Source organism: Centroberyx affinis, unplaced genomic scaffold (assembly GCF_046629955.1).
Source record: "Centroberyx affinis isolate AG114_WGS23_722 - 3 ecotype Tasmania unplaced genomic scaffold, CSIRO-AGI_Caff_v1 ptg003246l_1, whole genome shotgun sequence".
NCBI classification, from domain to species: Eukaryota; Metazoa; Chordata; class Actinopteri; order Beryciformes; family Berycidae; genus Centroberyx; species Centroberyx affinis.
Genome location: NW_027281273.1, coordinates 34,690 through 50,846, shown reverse-complemented (window position 1 = coordinate 50,846; position 16,157 = coordinate 34,690). Strand labels below are relative to the sequence as shown.

Here is a 16,157-nt window from a genome sequence, read left to right as displayed (position 1 = left end):
AACTTCTGCTCCAGGAAGTGAACTATTTTAAGTTTTAAAACATGTTTTTAATTGTGATTTTACTCTTTAATGCTTCATTAAATGAATTTAAACCTTACATGATCACATGGTTTTCTCTGGAGGGATGGGCGTTTGTAGATGGCATGTGTTCTGCTTCAGTGCAGACCACAATTAGCTTTATTCGTATTCCCGTGATGTCACATGTTTCCTACCAATACGGTACTCTGCTATATAAACGGCTCATTAGTTGCTGCCATTTTTAGTCACCTGTTTTCCTACCAAGATTACTCTTTGGTAATGTAACAATACTAATGGGTTTAGAGATGGCAGCTTTTTTTATTTTCTCTCTCCCTTGTTTTTCAAGCTGTCAGCAACACAACATGGAAAATTCTGTTTCAAAATGGTTTGCTGAAATTCATCAAAACTACCCACTTTAAAGTGAACTATAAGGCAAGTGGAGTTAACATTGAACAGATGCGTGTGCACACACAAGTAGGAGTCAATCCTTGTAGCTTTTTGCTTCATTTAGTCAAATTCTCCCTCAAATCCATAAACTTGCAGTCAAAGCTTTCAGCTTTAGGTAACAAAACAGTTCTTCATACATGGTCCCATGGGTAACTACTTTCCCCTCCCACTCATTCATACCATGTAGGAATCAGGACAAGCAGGAAACATGATACACAAACTAGCTCAGTCCCCTCCCTGCTCTCATACCTGCAGTGCAAACGCATAAAGGATCGCAAGACTGCAACTAACTGCTTCACCTGTCGTTTTGTTTACCAGCTGAGAGAAAATGGGCAGCAATGGTGATCTGCCGCTCAACTGAAAGGGGATTTTGTTGACACATCTTTAATTTAAACATATGCCTCAACTTTGCTTTTCATTGACAAAATGGGCAATCAGCTTGTTGGTTTCTGTCTGGCAATCGTCGGCTTGCTGGGCACCATCCTGATCTGCGGCCTGCCCATGTGGAAGGTGACGGCCTTCGTTGGGGCAAACATCATCACTTCCCAGGTCTTCTGGGAAGGTTTATGGATGAACTGTGTGATCCAGAGCACGGGCCACTCGCAGTGTAAGGCCTATGACTCCGTTCTGGCTTTACCGCGGGACCTGCAGGCTGCCAGAGCTCTCATCTGCGTTTCCATCGCTGTCAGTGTGGTGGCCATCGGGCTCACCGTGGTCGGGGCCCGCTGCACCAACTTCTTTCGGGACGACTGGCTGAGGAAAACCAGCGTTGGCATCGCGGGAGGAGCGGTGTTTATAATTGCGGGGGTCCTGTGCATTATTCCTGTCAGCTTGTCGGCTCACAGCATCATCACAGGCTTCTTCAACCCGCAGGCCACCCAGGAGAGGAGAGGCGAGCTGGGGGCGTCCATATATGTGGGCTGGGTGTCTGGAGCGCTGCTCATCATTGGAGGAGGGATGCTGTGCAGCACCTACAGGTGCTGAGGCAGAGGAGAAGAGACAGAAGGGAGTATACACTGCCATCCCTCAGTCAAATACATACTGTAGTAGTTCCAAAATCTGTTCAGAAAATAATATTAAAGAGGATGTTTAAATAATTTAAGAAAATAATTACTATGATGAAGTAAGAAATATTGACTGGTCAACAGTTCTACAGGAGGAAGATCCTGATTTGGCTTTGGATGTTTTTACTAACTTGTTAATGCCAATTATTGACAAACATGCCCCTGTAAGAAAGCAAACTGTGAGAAATGTTATGGCTCCATGGCTGGACCAAGAACTCAAAGAATACATGGTGCAAAGAAACCGAGCCAAGGCAGAAGCAAGCAAATCGGGTGATGCATTACAGTGGAGTATATATTGTAAATTAAGGAATTATGTAACAAAATTGAACAAAACAAAAAAAAGGATTTACTATCAAAATAGAATTAAAGATGCTAAATTAGACAGTAGAAAAATATGGAATGCACTCAATGAATTAATGGGAAGAAGAGTTAAACCAAGACCATCCTTTTTGGAAGCACATGGAAAATTTCTTACCAAACAAATGGATATTGTTAATTATTTAATTTATTATTTCAGTAATAAAGGAATTGCGTGATGGTATGGATCTCAGACATGAAGAAGATGGGCTTTCAAGCAGATTAATAAAAGACAGAATAATGAGTAATAAATCATGTAAGTTTAAATTTGAAAAGGTTAGTATTGGTACAATAGAGAAATTATTACGAGCAAGTAAAGAAAAACCTTCAGGTGTTGATAACCTTGATGTGAAGCTACTGAAACCTGTAGCGGAATTGATTGCTCTGCCTATTTCTTACATCATTAATTTAAGTTTAGAAAAATGTATTTGTCCGTTAGAATGGAAAATAGCCAAGATTGTTCCACTAGCCAAGAATGGTAAAGAACCATTCTCAGGTAAAAACAGTTGACCAATAAGCCTACTCCCCGCCTTGAGTAAAATTATGGAGAGAATAGTATATGAGCAAATCCAAAAGCATTTATTTAAAAATGATTTAAATACGTTGTATCAGCATGCATATAAAAAGGGGCACTCTACAACTACGGCATTAACTCAGATAACTGATTGCTGGATGAAAGAAATTGATGAGAAAAAAGTCATTGGTGCTGTATTGTTGGATTTGAGTGCAGCATTTGACATACTTATCATAAGTTGTTATTGAATAAGTTGAGCTGTTATGGCTTTGAAGCATCTGCTGCTCCATGGATCAAAAGTTATCTCACAGGAAATATACTGTCCATTTTAATGGTAGTTATTCTAAGGTAAGAGCCGTGAGTTGTGGAGTGCCTCAAGGAAGTTGTTTAGGGCCGCTTTTGTTTTCCATTTTTACAAATGATTTACCTCTGATTTTGAATTATGCCACCATTGCGACGTATGCAGACGATTCTACAATATATGCATCAGCACACACACCTGGAGAACTTGATAGGGTTTTAAATGAGGAATTCAAGTTAATAGAAGAATGGGTAATGGTAAAAAAATTGGTTCTTGATATAGAAAAGACAAAATGTATGGTATTTGGTTCAAAATACTCATTAAAAGTCGCACCAATTTTACACTTAACTATAGGAGATATAGATATTGAACAAGTAACAGATGCAAAGTTATTACGGATCACTGTTGATAGTAAAATGTCTTGGAACAGCCAAATTGATCAAATGGTGGTAAAAATGGGCAGAGGCATGGCTGCTATAAAACACTGTAGGAAATTCATGCCTAGCTATCTAACCAAACGATTAGTGCAAGCTTTAGTGTTATCACAGTTAGATTATTGTTCAGTGATTTGGTCCAACACAACAGAGAGTAATTTGAACAGGTTACAGGTAGCTCAGAACAAAGCAGCTCGCATTGCTCTTCACTGCCCCTATCGAACAAGAGTAAGTACAATGAATAATCATTTGGCTTGGTTAAGTGTAAAAAGCAGGTTGCATTATTTTCTAGTGTGCTTTATTAAAAATATCATCATAACTAAAACCCCAGAAATACTTTATAGTAACCTATCACTAGTTTAATACAGAGAACAGTTCACTATCGAGCGATGGTGGCATGGAATTCATTACCAAGTTTTTTGATTTCAGAAAGTAATACAACATGTTTTAACAAAAAGTTAAGATTGTATTTGTTTACACAAGGAATAGTGTAGAATATTATGTGACTTTTTGTTGTTGAGCTATCCATCCCACTTTTATTTGTGATTTAGTGGATGAGTTGCTAAGTGATTTCTTCTTCTCAATTACTCAAGAGATGAAATTATTATATAGAGCTATCGTATGTATTAGACAGACTTTGAGTTGGTGTTTGTCGTGTGTGTCTTAGTGGTTGTGTTATGTATTGAGTCTTATTGTGAGTATGAATGTTACAGATGCGTATTGATGTATTTTCTGTTATTGAAATATTGTTAAAAATACTAATGGGGGCCTCAGGAAGAGTAGCTACTGTTGCAATACAGTAGCTAATGGGGATCTAAACAAACAAACAAACAAACAAAACTGTAGTCAAAAATTTGATGTATTTAGTCTCACAGAAGAGAATTCTTTGTTATGTTTCTCAGCACTGGGGAATCCTTGTTTCACTTTCTGAAAAGATCCTGTTCAACACTGACTTCAACATTAGTGGATTGCACTATACTGAGATTTTATGACAAACTGATGTGTAAAATGTGAAAATGGTAGAACAATATATGCTTTCTTTCAGGACATTTTAAAGTGTAGAATAAATGACATACCACTGTATATGGCCTTTTGGTTTTAAAGTGAAGAGTGAAATTATGAGGTCTGGATGAGCTAACAGTTGTATGATGTAAATGTACAGTATGTTAACTAAAACAGATTTTTGAAGCTGAAATTTTGTGAAGTGAATTTATGTGAAGTGTGGATAGTACACATATTGTTGTGCACTGCAAAAGAAATAGCTTCTGTATCTAGTCATTTACTGTCATTCAGTCTTAAAATCTTATTTTTCTTAAAACCAGTGAAAAATTCTGCCAATGGTTTAAAGAAATTTCTCTTTTTTGGGGGGAATTTTCTGCCAGTATCAGTAGGCTATCTTGAAACAAGGCAAAATAAGGCAGAGCACTCTACCAGTATGAAGAAATTTCAATTTCAAGAAGTGGAAATGTATTAGAGACTAATTTAAACTTAAAGAAGTTGAAATGTATTAGAGACTAAGTTAAACTTCAAGAAGTTGAAATGTATTAGAAAAAGTTGAAATTATCTCTCTTCAATAGCAGGTTTTTTCACTTTGTTTCAGAAACATAACAGACTCAATACTCTGACTTGTTAACGTTTGCAGTGCAGTGCATTTAACTTGTGGAAACAATGTTTTGTACAGAAGGCTACTAATAAATCGACTTTGTAGATTTGTGTATTTGCTACTGTAGGTCTGCATTTCAGGTCCCTTTTAGTATTATTTTAAAATAACTGTCAGCTTTTATCAGACAGTCGTTATTACACAAGCACAAATGGGAGACACAATGTGGTTTACATAGGTGTTGCAAAACTGCAACGCTAGTTGGCCAGGATGATTAAAACAATGCCTCCAGAGGCAATGAGGCCCAAAACACTTGAAAGTTAAAAAAAAAAAAAATATATATATATATATAGATATATATATATATCTATATATATATTCTGTTACTTAGTGGAAACTCACTGTTCTGCATGAGACTGTTCTGAATGTACATAGAAACCAGAATATCTTGACTTGCATCTGGCTCACAGGTGTTTAAAATTACCTTCTGTGTATTTACAGAGGACAGGAGCACACAAGCTACCTCCCTCTCAAAGATGTTTGCACCTCTCTGTTGATCTTTTGTGTCATTTGACTGCTTTAGCACAGTATAACATAACGTCTGCTGTCAGCAACTTACTCTCCACTTCCAGCAAAACAAGACGAGAGAAATGCAATTTTATTTCTTCAAAGATCCCCAGAAGACTTGAGGAAAAAAAAGGAGAAAAAAGTATAATATTTTGGCGCCAAAGTGGAATTTTTTTATTGGATTAGCCTGCTCTTGACTTTGATGTAAAATATAGAAATATTCTGGATTTAGTATAGTACTACAGTATATATAAATAGATTTTTCCCCATGGGAGGGCAGGGGAGGCTGATTGGAGGCCTGGCACTGTGTCTGATGGGGGTTATAGGAGTGTGTGTGGCGTGTGGACTGCCCATGTGGCGCGAGACATCTTTTGTGGGAGCAAATATTGTGACTGCACAGTCGGTGAGTTGATAAGATACTTCACTGAATATTTCATCTCACTTGCTATATATGTGGCTTGACCATTTCCAAGTAAGTTTAGCCAGAAACTCACATTTTGGCATTTCAATGGCATTTCACAAAAGCCGTGACAGATTTTTTGAGATGGACATTGAGATAAAAATCTGCAAATCTCTGAGGAATCGAATTGGAATTGGAATTGAAATGTATGCTAATTAACGATACACCGCCCTACCTCAAACTAGATCAGTCATCTAGTGGTCAGTGTCCTCTCTGATACTTGGAGGTTTGGCGTTCAGTGCACTGCAAAAACTGACAAACTTGCCGTTTTATCTTGTATCCAGGCTTATCAAGCTCATTTTTTGATTTTTTTTTAGTGAAATCATCTTACTGGCAGATAATTTTACTGATTTCAACAAATTTCACTTTGTTACTGTTTTTTTTTTTTGTAGGAGAATATAACCTGTTTCAGGACATTTACTTGAAAGTGAAATTGTCTTGGAGAAAGTTTCTTGTTTCAAGATTTTTTTTTGCATTGTTTTATGGTGATTTCTCAAAAGAAGTCATATTGGCATCAAGTGAAATTTATTGAAACAAGACTATCTGCCAGTGCAGTGTGATAATTTGACTAAAATATCATGTAATAAGCTTGATAGGTCTGGAAACAAGTTCAAATCACTTGTCATGTTTTGCAATGTACTCAGTCAAACCAAAGACTTAAAAAATGATGCCTCATCCACATCAATAGATGGACGAGGCATAAACCACCGCAGTTCAGACAAACAAGTTGTTTCATGCCACAGAAACAGGAACTCATGGACTATGTTATGCCACCTCGCCTCTAACAAACTTACTTAATATACTGTCCAAGTCTTATTGTAATAATAATAATAAACTTTATTTATATAGTACTTTTCAAAATTTGTGTGCTTTACAACAAGAAAAATAGAGTTTAAGAAGTCAGTAAAACATCATATGAGATAAAGGACTTAAAAATACAAAGTACAATAACTAATCAAAATAAATAAATCAATTAAAACAGAATAAAATAAGTTAAAATAAACACTAAGAGAAGGCCTTTACTCTCTCACTGAAGACCTAAGCCTTCCTCCTGCAGGTGTGGGACGGCCTGTGGCTGCACTGTGTGTTCCAGGCCACGGGTCAGATGCAGTGTAAGAGGCACAAGTCGGACCTCACCATGACCCCCGACATCCAGGCGGGACGCGCCCTCACCTTGCTGTCCATCCTCACCGGCCTCCTGGGCTTCATCGTCACCCTGCTGGGCGGAGGGGTGGTGAACTGCAGCGGAGCTCCACCCGACCGCACCGAGCCTCAGTCCACCTCATCCTCCAAAAAAAAGGTGTTAGAACTATATGCATTCTTTGGATACTGTCTAGTGTGTGGGGAATATCGATGTTATGCACAGTTGTATATACTAAGATGAAAATGTATGCTCTTTTTGGCCCTGTGTAGAAACTATACACTGCAAAAATGACCATCTTAGCAAGTAATTTATTCTAGTTTTGAGTCCTAAAATCTTATTCTTTGCAAAACAAGTGAAACTGGAAGGCACTTGGATAGTGCAACCCTCCACCAATGCTGAACAATTCTCCAACTTGCTGTTAAACCCAAAGGCATCATCCTAGTCACTTAAATTTGAAGTTAAATTGATTTATTGACCCTGGAAACATGCTCTTAGGATTTGGAATCAAGTCTCCATCTCCATTAGTTTCATAGTTATGGCTAAAAAAACGATAATTGTCTAATGGCAAAATTCCCAGATCCGGATCACAGCCAAAATGTGTTCGATCAGTTGTCCTTAGCCCAAAGCCTGTCCACCACATTTCATGGAAATCATGGAAACAAACAGGGGTGACAGAGAAAGCATGTGTGTTACATTTGAACATGGACTAGACATCATTCATTTGCTGACTATTCAGATATCTGATCAAAAGGTGAATCGAAGATTAACTCTGGTATTGATAATGCTATCAAATCAGATGAAAGGGGGTTCTTCAACTGGGTTCAAGAGGATCAAAAATAATTTCACTGGAAACAAGTGGAATTCACTCACCCTATTGGCAGACCTTTTCACTTGTTTTAAGAAAAGATTTTAAGACTCAATATGAGATTAAATGACCTGTTAAGATGAACACTTTTGCAGTGTTGCTGATATCCATCAACTGTTCTTCCTAGGCGGCTCTGCTGGGTGGAGCTCTGTGTGTCCTGTCTGCCATCCTGTGCCTGGTTTCAGTCAGCTGGTCTGCAGGCAACACCATCTCAGTGTATAACGACCCGTTGGTGGCATTGGCCCTGAAAAGAGAGGTGGGCTCGTCCATCTACATCGGCTGGGCCTCCTCCCTCCTGCTGCTCCTTGGTGGGGCCTTGATCTGCTTCGTCTGCGGGGGCAAGGAGCAGTCAAACCCATCCTACCCATCCTACCCATCCTACCGCGCCTACATGCCCTACAGGTCCAGCTCCAGCCACTTCAGCGACCGCTCATCCCACACAGCCGCAGTGAGGTCCGATATCATACGACAGAGCAATTCTTCCGGTCGAGGATCCGGAAAACTGCAAGATCCTCATACACCTAACAGATTAGAGACTGTAGCGCAAGTGTTTGACCGTAACTCACTGAATACAGCTCAGAGTGGGGTTGGGGGGTATAATAAGGCTCAGGGGTCGAGACCAGGATCTGGGCGTGGGAGCTTTGGCCGAAACCCATCCAGCAGGTCAGGGACAACAGAGCAAGGGAAGAGATTATTCATGGGAACGCAGCCAAATCAGGGGTTGCTGGTGCACGACGCTCCCAGCAGAGCAGAATATTATTACAATACGCCTGATCCGGATGGAAGAGGCCCTCAATACAGACTATAATACATTGTCCTGTATAAGAATGACTGTACACAGGAATTACTTAACTGTAAATTGTTTTTATTGATAGTTTATTGTTGATTTGTTTATTGTTTTATAAATTTCCCTACAGGGATCAATAAAGTATGACATTATTATTGTTACTGATGAATGCATTTGTATTTTTTGATTCACATTTTGCTCCTGATGCATTTTACAAAGCAGCATCAATAGATTTATCAAGAACATATACAAGATATACATATATAAGATATCTACAAATATGTACACTTTTTCTGAAGATAAAACTAATGTTTTTGGATAGAGTATTACCTTTGTATTTTCTTTTCCCAGAGATAATATTGTGAGGAACAGCATGACGGCACATCATGGATCAGGTGTAGCACTGACTGTGAACAAAAGAAGAACAGATGCCCCTGTTTCAGCAAGCGTCCGTCCTGCTGAAGTGTCCTTGAGCAAAACACTAAATACCTACCAACTCCTGGAGTTTTGTTCTGTAGCTGACCTCTGACCTCTGACCTTTGGGGATGTTATCATGTAATGTGTGCAGGCAGACACAGTTCATCTCCGACTCCTTCCAGTATGGCTTGGCAGCATGACCGCTCCCGTGATGGCTAACGCAGAACCGCAATCTGGCTGACAACTATTTCTAAACTATTGATCTCTGTTCAAACAAAGGAGACTCTGTGTGTTAAACATAATTAACCTGCATGCCAGAAAACATGATATTTATGTCTGACTGACTTTATATTCCACTGAATCAAATGTATCCATCCCCAGGTGGGATTTTATCTAAATAGGCAGGATATTTTCACTGCAAAAAATATTCAACCTGTGGATTTAACAAGTGATTTAGTTTTGTGTTGAGCCTCAAATTGTATTATATATATGAAATAGAAAACACAACAATGTCATTAGTTTGCAAAGCAGTTTCACTTGTTTCAAGACTTTTCCTGAGATAAGTGACACTAAAGTTCTCTAAACGACTTGATTTGCATTTGAAACAGGTGAAATTACCACATCAGTATTTGTTTTTCTTGATCACTTAGTAAGATGGAGATTTTTTTTCCAGTGCAACTAAAATTCTCCCTCACTTCTCTCCCCTGTGTTAGCAGGATATGATATGGTCTTGCTTTTGTTTCAGGTTACAGTAAAACCACGCTTGTGTGTGTGGATGAGAGAGATTTTATCTGTGTATGTGGTTTCTTTCTTGGGGGCTTATGTGTGCATATGAATGCATGTCTGTAACATTGGGATACTAAACTACACTAGTGTTGTGGAGCAATCTGGTCGGGTGAGAATTCTTCAGAAACCAGTTTCAGCTTGGAGTGAGAGAGAACGGTGGAAAGCTCCTCCTCTGTCCTCTCCTTTTACAACAAAGTCTATAAGTGAGGTAGCCACTGTCAACATCTCCTCTGAATTGGCAGTAAACCCCACTTCTATCCTTTCCTTTGTCTCTCTGTCTGCTAAGTCGCTCCTGCCTGTTTGAAGAGACCTGCAGAGCATTACCATGGTGTCTGGAGGAAGACAGCTGCTGGGTTTGGCCCTGGCCATCATCGGCTTCTTCGGGAGCATCATCATCTGCGCTCTCCCCACCTGGAAGGTCACGGCCTTCATCGGGGCGAACATCGTCACTTCTCAGGTGATCTGGGAGGGCTTGTGGATGAACTGTGTGACCCAGAGCACGGGCCAGATGCAGTGCAAGGTGTACGACTCTCTGCTGGCCTTACCGCAGGACCTGCAGGCCGCCAGAGCGCTGGTCATCATCGCCATCATCGCCGGGGTGTTCGGGATCCTCCTGGGCATCGCCGGGGGGAAGTGCACCAACTTCGTGGAAGAGGAGAGGGCAAAGTGCAAAGTGGCCATCGCGGCGGGCATCATCTTCATCATCGCAGGGCTCCTGGTCCTCGTCCCCGTCTGCTGGACCGCCAACACCATCATCCGTGATTTCTACAACCCCCTTATGACCAACGCCCAGAGGAGGGAGCTGGGGGCCTCGCTCTACATCGGCTGGGGCACGGCGGGGCTGCTGTTCCTGGGCGGGGGCCTCCTCTGCAGCTCCTGTCCGCCCAGCGATCAGAACGACTACGATGTGAAGTACGCCAAGGCGCGCTCTGTGGACAGCAGCAAGGCCTACGTTTAGACCGCCGGCGGGCAGCGGACCTGGGGTGAACTGGGATGAGAGAACATTAAGGGAGTTTCCAAAAGTTTTACCCTCCGTTTGTCCCAGGAAGATGAGTTCTCACTGTACCGTTTGGCATGATTATGTTCATAATGTGGTTACTTTTAATGTGGTAACTTCTGCAGCATGATTGTGTGTACTTTATGTCTGTGCTTTAGTCTAATGTTTACTGACATTGTACTATAAATATATATAAAGTATAAACCTCTGACTATAGTCACTGTTATATGTCTGAGTAAGACACCTTGACTACCTCTTCTCTTTCACAGCAGTTTAGACATTGATGAAGTAATTCACTTTAACTTTTTTAACGTTTGTGTATAATTTTTATTTCAGTTTTTGTCTGCTTGTCATTTTTCCCTGTATTATTGTACACCATAAAGTTTAAGATAAATCATTTCTAAGATAAATATGAGAAAAAAAGTTACATTTCTCTTTAGTCCTCTTTTCCCATCTCATCACAACAGCTTCTGTTTTTCACAGGTAGTAAAACAAGTCACATTGATGACAAATGCCAAAGAAACTCGCTGAATAGTCCATCTGGTCTTTCAAGTGTTTGTACATGAAGGAATCCTTACAAACAGGTTTTGTTGCAATGTGACCTACTTCAACAGAAATGTTGCAAAATAAACACACAGATAGGAATACCAGGATAGAGTGATACCTGTGTGTCTTTATGTGTGTGTATTCATCAGTATTCATTTCATAGTGACATGATGTAGATAATGTCAAACAATGCAGTTTTGTGAACTTTGCATAAGAGAATGAAACATTCATAATAGAGGTAAAAAATGTAAGTGAAGGAAACATGAAAAAAGTATAACAGTATACTGGCACACACATCTGCCCCTCTGTGTGTTTGTGGGTTAAACAGAGGAGGAGTAACAAAACTTCTCTCCTTTAAAAGGGCTTCAGTGTTGACAGTACCAGCAGTTTGCTGTTTGCAATGACAATAAAGATGTTTCTTATTAGATAAAGTCACATTTCATGTCATCTTTAACTATTTCAAGTGCAGTTCACTGTGGACAGTTGTGGGTGTTGAGTAAAATGTGAAAGTGAAATGCTGGTTTGTCATTATCTACTGAAAAAAAGATACTCTGAATTTCACACACACATTGTCCCTGTCAAGGACAGTGAGATTAAAGATTATTTTAAGCCTGATTAAAACGTTTGGGTTAGGGTGTGGGGGGAGAACAAACAGGTTTTTCTGCGCAATAGCCACTGCTTGAATGAAACTGAATTTGTCCCAGGAGATTGTGTTACACATCACTCTGCTCTTCTTACACTTCTGACAGAAACACATTCTGCATGCACACACTCTACACATGGACAGGTGCGTGCACACACACACACACACACACACACACACAAACGTAGCTCAAATACGTGTCAACTTTTCTATAAAAAAACAGATTTAACATTTCACTTGCAATGTAATTCGACGTGATTGTAGGAAGAAGTGACTAAACCAAAACAATCTCGTCAGAGTTTCCAAAACTATATTGTCAGAGATTAAATAGATAATGAAGGAGGGGACAGATGATGTCACGCAGTTTCATAGCCATCTCTCTCTCTCTCTCTCTCTCTCTCTGTCTGTCTCTCTGTCTCTCTCTCTCCTCCTCCCCTTTCTTTTCCCTATAGAGTAGGTGTGGTGTGTGCCTTCACCTGAGCAGTAGCACACAGATACTCTCTTCAGGTAACAGAAAAAGGAACACTCTACTGTAGCGAAGTAAAGAGAGAAGGGACTGAGAGAGAAAGAGAAAAAGAGAGAAAGAGAAAGAGCAGAGGGTATGTGAGGAAAGCAGAGGGAGAGACAAAGGGGGGAGGGACAGAGGGAGTGAGGCTGTAAACAGATGCACTGTGGCCGAACCGGTATTCAGATACACCTGGAGTCATATAGGAGTGACAGGAGGCTGGACAGACAACTGAATTGGTAAGGCAGGGTAGAAAAATAGTGCACTGTGTTTCCAGGGTAGATACTCGGCTACTGCAGGAAAAATGACTGAAGAGAAACGCAGAAATGGAGGCTTGTGAGAATGAAAATAGAGAGGAAGAGTAAGAGAACGAAAGAGAAACTAGGGAATACTGCGGAGGAGAAGAGAGGGAAGAGTGGAGTGACCAGGAGACACTGCTGTCCAAGAACTCCAGAAAAAAACCCATCAGAAAACTGTTGAAAGGACAGTGAGGATTTGTTGAGGCAGCCGTCTTCCCTTCACCTCTCTGCCATGGCGTCTCTGGGGATGCAGATGCTGGCCAGCGCCCTCTGCCTCCTGGGCTGGGTGGGGGTGATCATCAGCTGCATCATGCCCATGTGGCGGGTCACGGCCTTCGTGGGCAGCACCATCGTCACGTCCCAGACTATCTGGGAGGGCATCTGGATGAGCTGCGTGGCCCAGAGCACGGGCCAGATCCAGTGCAAACCGTACGAGTCTCTCCTGGCTCTCAGCTCCGACCTGCAGGCCGCCAGAGCGCTCACTGTGCTTGCCATTGCTACGGGCGGTATGGGCCTCATACTGGCCTTCGTCGGGGGGAAGTGCACCCGCTTCCTGGACGAAGAAGGGGGCGGGGCAAAGGGCAAGGTTGCCGTGGCGGCAGGGGCGGTGCTGATTGCCACGGGGCTGCTGTGTTTGATCCCCACGTCGTGGGCGGCCGGGGCGGTGGTGCGGACCTTCTACAGCTCTGCCATAGACGCTCAGCGGAGAGAGATCGGAGCCTGCCTGTACATCGGCTGGGGAGCGGCCATCCTGCTCATCCTGGGAGGGGGGCTGTTCATCAGCTCGTCCTGCCCCCTCAAAGCCCACAACGCAGACAAAAGCCCCTCTGTCCGCTATCTCGTGGTCCGCTCCTCCAACAGATCCAGCCAGGAAGGCAGCAGGGTACCGCCAACAAGGTCTCAGCCCATCGGAGCGGTGTTCGCAAGGTCACCAAGCAACGAGGGCGCATCAACAAAGTCTCAGCCAATGGGATTGAGGTACGCGAGGCCTCCCTGGGAGGATGGGCCCGAGTCAGAAGGATCAGGAGGCAGCAAGGTGCCATCAACAAAGTCTCAGATGAAGAGGCCGGCGTCAACGAAATCGGAGCGAAGTGAAGCGCCATCGACAAAGTCGCAGCTGAAACGGGCTGCATCGCAAGACAGTTTGTCCGTCCAGTCTGAAGCTAGTGAGGACGCAACCTCAAACCCAGCAAAAACATATATTTGAACACACACACACACACACACACACACACACACACGTATTCACTATACAGATACATAATAATACTATGAATTATTTGGCAGTATGTGTGTACTAATTTTGTGATTGTTTAGTCATAAAATGTCGTTGATGTGATTGGCAAAATGAAGGATGTACATTGTACTTATGTATGTTTATGTGTTGTGTCGTTCTACCTGCTACAGAGCACATTGTTTTAAAAGATGAGCAGAAGGGAAAAGCATCTCTACCATATTCATCACTATGCAGAAGTATAGCTTTGATATTTCATGTGTTCAAATGTAAACAAAAGCTGAACTGGGCTAACTACAATAAGCAGTAAACTACAGCCAGATGCCAGTAAAGAAGGCTGCAGTTATCTGCTTTTGGAATATGTTTGGAAGTGGCACACATGTAAGCCATCAAGAATTGAACCTCGATGACTTTAGCTTGGATGCTTCCATTGGACGCGACACTAAGTGAACACAAGGCAGGCAGTGCAGCAGCCTTCAGTGATTTCAATGGAAGCATTCCCTCAATGCCTGATGTCTGATGGCTGTGTTCGAATTCAAATATGGGCTTTGAATGGGTTTCATAGGCACTATGGCCATGAAACCTGCTCAGCCTGTAAACAACCATTTAAGTCTTCAATTCAAGTAAAAAATAAAAAACTCTCCTAGGAAACTGCAAATTTGAAGTTACAAGGCTGTTGTTTTTTTCAATATTTATCTGTTATTGTTATTAAGGGTACCAAGCATAAACTGTGCCTTCACGTTTTTGTAAACATTATGCTTTTGTTTTGTTAGTTTGTTTTACATTGTTTTTGGACAGAATATACACAGGTAAACATTTGTACATTTTTTCAGTAAAATTAAATGGATTTTGATCAAGTAAGGCATAACCTTTGTTCATTAAAGTAAGAGCATTCTAATTCTTTAGTTATATGAAGTACTTAAATGTAAATAGGCTACATATATGGTTTACTTTTGTGTTAATTGTGTGCTATCTAGCATGCTATGCTATTTTAACATGGTAGATGACGAGCTGAAAATAGCCCTTTCTTCAAAGTTTGCTGTAGCATCCCCCTGGACTTTCAGCCTCCCTTCCTGGCTATTAAAACCCACTGGACAAACTGGTTTGACAGAGAGTGAGCTTACACCTGCAGTTGAGTTAGAGGAGGAAGGTACGATGTGTTTGTCGAAGATTCAAATTTAGTTTCAGTGGATCATGTTCATGGAACGCACATGCAGCTCTTTGGTTTTGCATATTCAAATGTAGATGTGTGGATGGATATACTCAGCATACCCTAAAAGTGTAAAAGATAAGTTATTAAGTAAGTAGTTATGTCAGTAAGTATGCAAGTAAGGAAGAAACTAAGGAAGCAAGCAAGTAAATTAATAAAAATACAGAAATAAAGTAACCCAATATATAAAGTTTAATTTAAAAAAGCATTGGTTTCATTTTGTCGATGTTGGAAAAGGACACATCCACATGGTCACATTCTACTGGCAGCTAAGAGTATCTGCAACTATGTGGCTTGTGGTTGTGTCTGCTTTCTACAGTATATGTGCATATATATATAAATCAGGCTTGGTGCAATTGGTTTACATGCCTTACTTAATGTCTTTGTACTCTGCTACCCAATTACTGGCACTGTTTTGTCATATCAGAGTCCCTCATTATCATTTGCTCTGGACAGCTGATGCGTGACTGTGATATGTTCATTTTTCAGTCCTGAGCAGAAGTTGGGCTCAATGATGAAAAGTTGTTCATTCTGGCCTGTGGTCAGGACCAGTTTAAATCTTGATGTATCCTGATTCAGAGTAGCAATAACCATAATATACTACAGCACAAGGTTTAACATTAGGCCTACTTTCAGTGACTAGATCATCACAATTGATTTCACACTCATGCCCTGACAAATACTGCTATCTTGTGGTCAGTGGTGCACACACACACACACACACACACACACACACTGCACCATTCATACATAACCAGCAGCTTTGCAATTTTACCCACTACTAATAAGTAGTGTTTCAAATAAGTAGTTTCCATGCATATGCAGCTCTGTGCTCTGCTATGTGGGAATTGTAAGGCTCGGCTCCCTGTGAACTTCCCTTCTGGTAGATGGCAGACTGTAGCTTTATGCAGTTGTGAGAGTAATGAAATAAACCAAAAAACAAACAAACAATAAATAATAAC

At 41.1% G+C, this 16,157-nt stretch overlaps 4 protein-coding genes across 5 annotated transcripts; all 4 read left to right on the top strand.

The window, feature by feature from the left end:
* Positions 1–755: 755 nt before the first annotated feature.
* Positions 756–4,791, top strand: cldn28 (claudin 28). Its single transcript, XM_071538293.1, has one exon. It carries the CDS (start codon positions 892–894, stop codon positions 1,447–1,449), a length of 558 nt encoding a protein of 185 aa, XP_071394394.1. The 5' UTR covers positions 756–891; the 3' UTR covers positions 1,450–4,791.
* Positions 4,792–5,570: 779 nt separating this feature from the next.
* On the top strand, positions 5,571–9,175 carry LOC139660202 (claudin-4-like). Its single transcript, XM_071538286.1, has 4 exons — positions 5,571–5,705; positions 6,820–7,062; positions 7,899–8,224; positions 9,127–9,175. Exons 1-4 carry the CDS (start codon positions 5,571–5,573, stop codon positions 9,173–9,175), a joined length of 753 nt encoding a protein of 250 aa, XP_071394387.1.
* Positions 9,176–9,977: 802 nt separating this feature from the next.
* LOC139660208 (claudin-4-like) lies at positions 9,978–11,625 on the top strand. Its single transcript, XM_071538292.1, has one exon. It carries the CDS (start codon positions 10,087–10,089, stop codon positions 10,717–10,719), a length of 633 nt encoding a protein of 210 aa, XP_071394393.1. The 5' UTR covers positions 9,978–10,086; the 3' UTR covers positions 10,720–11,625.
* An 866-nt stretch (positions 11,626–12,491) lies between these two features.
* On the top strand, positions 12,492–15,332 carry LOC139660206 (claudin-4-like). Of its 2 annotated transcripts, XM_071538291.1 has the most exons (2): positions 12,492–13,592; positions 13,869–15,332. In XM_071538291.1, the coding sequence occupies exons 1-2, from the start codon at positions 12,984–12,986 to the stop codon at positions 13,956–13,958; spliced, it is 699 nt and encodes a 232-aa protein (XP_071394392.1). In that variant the 5' UTR covers positions 12,492–12,983; the 3' UTR covers positions 13,959–15,332. The 2 variants fall into 2 exon arrangements, with proteins under 2 accessions (XP_071394392.1, XP_071394391.1); XM_071538290.1 differs by having other exon boundaries at positions 12,492–15,332.
* Positions 15,333–16,157: the final 825 nt, after the last annotated feature.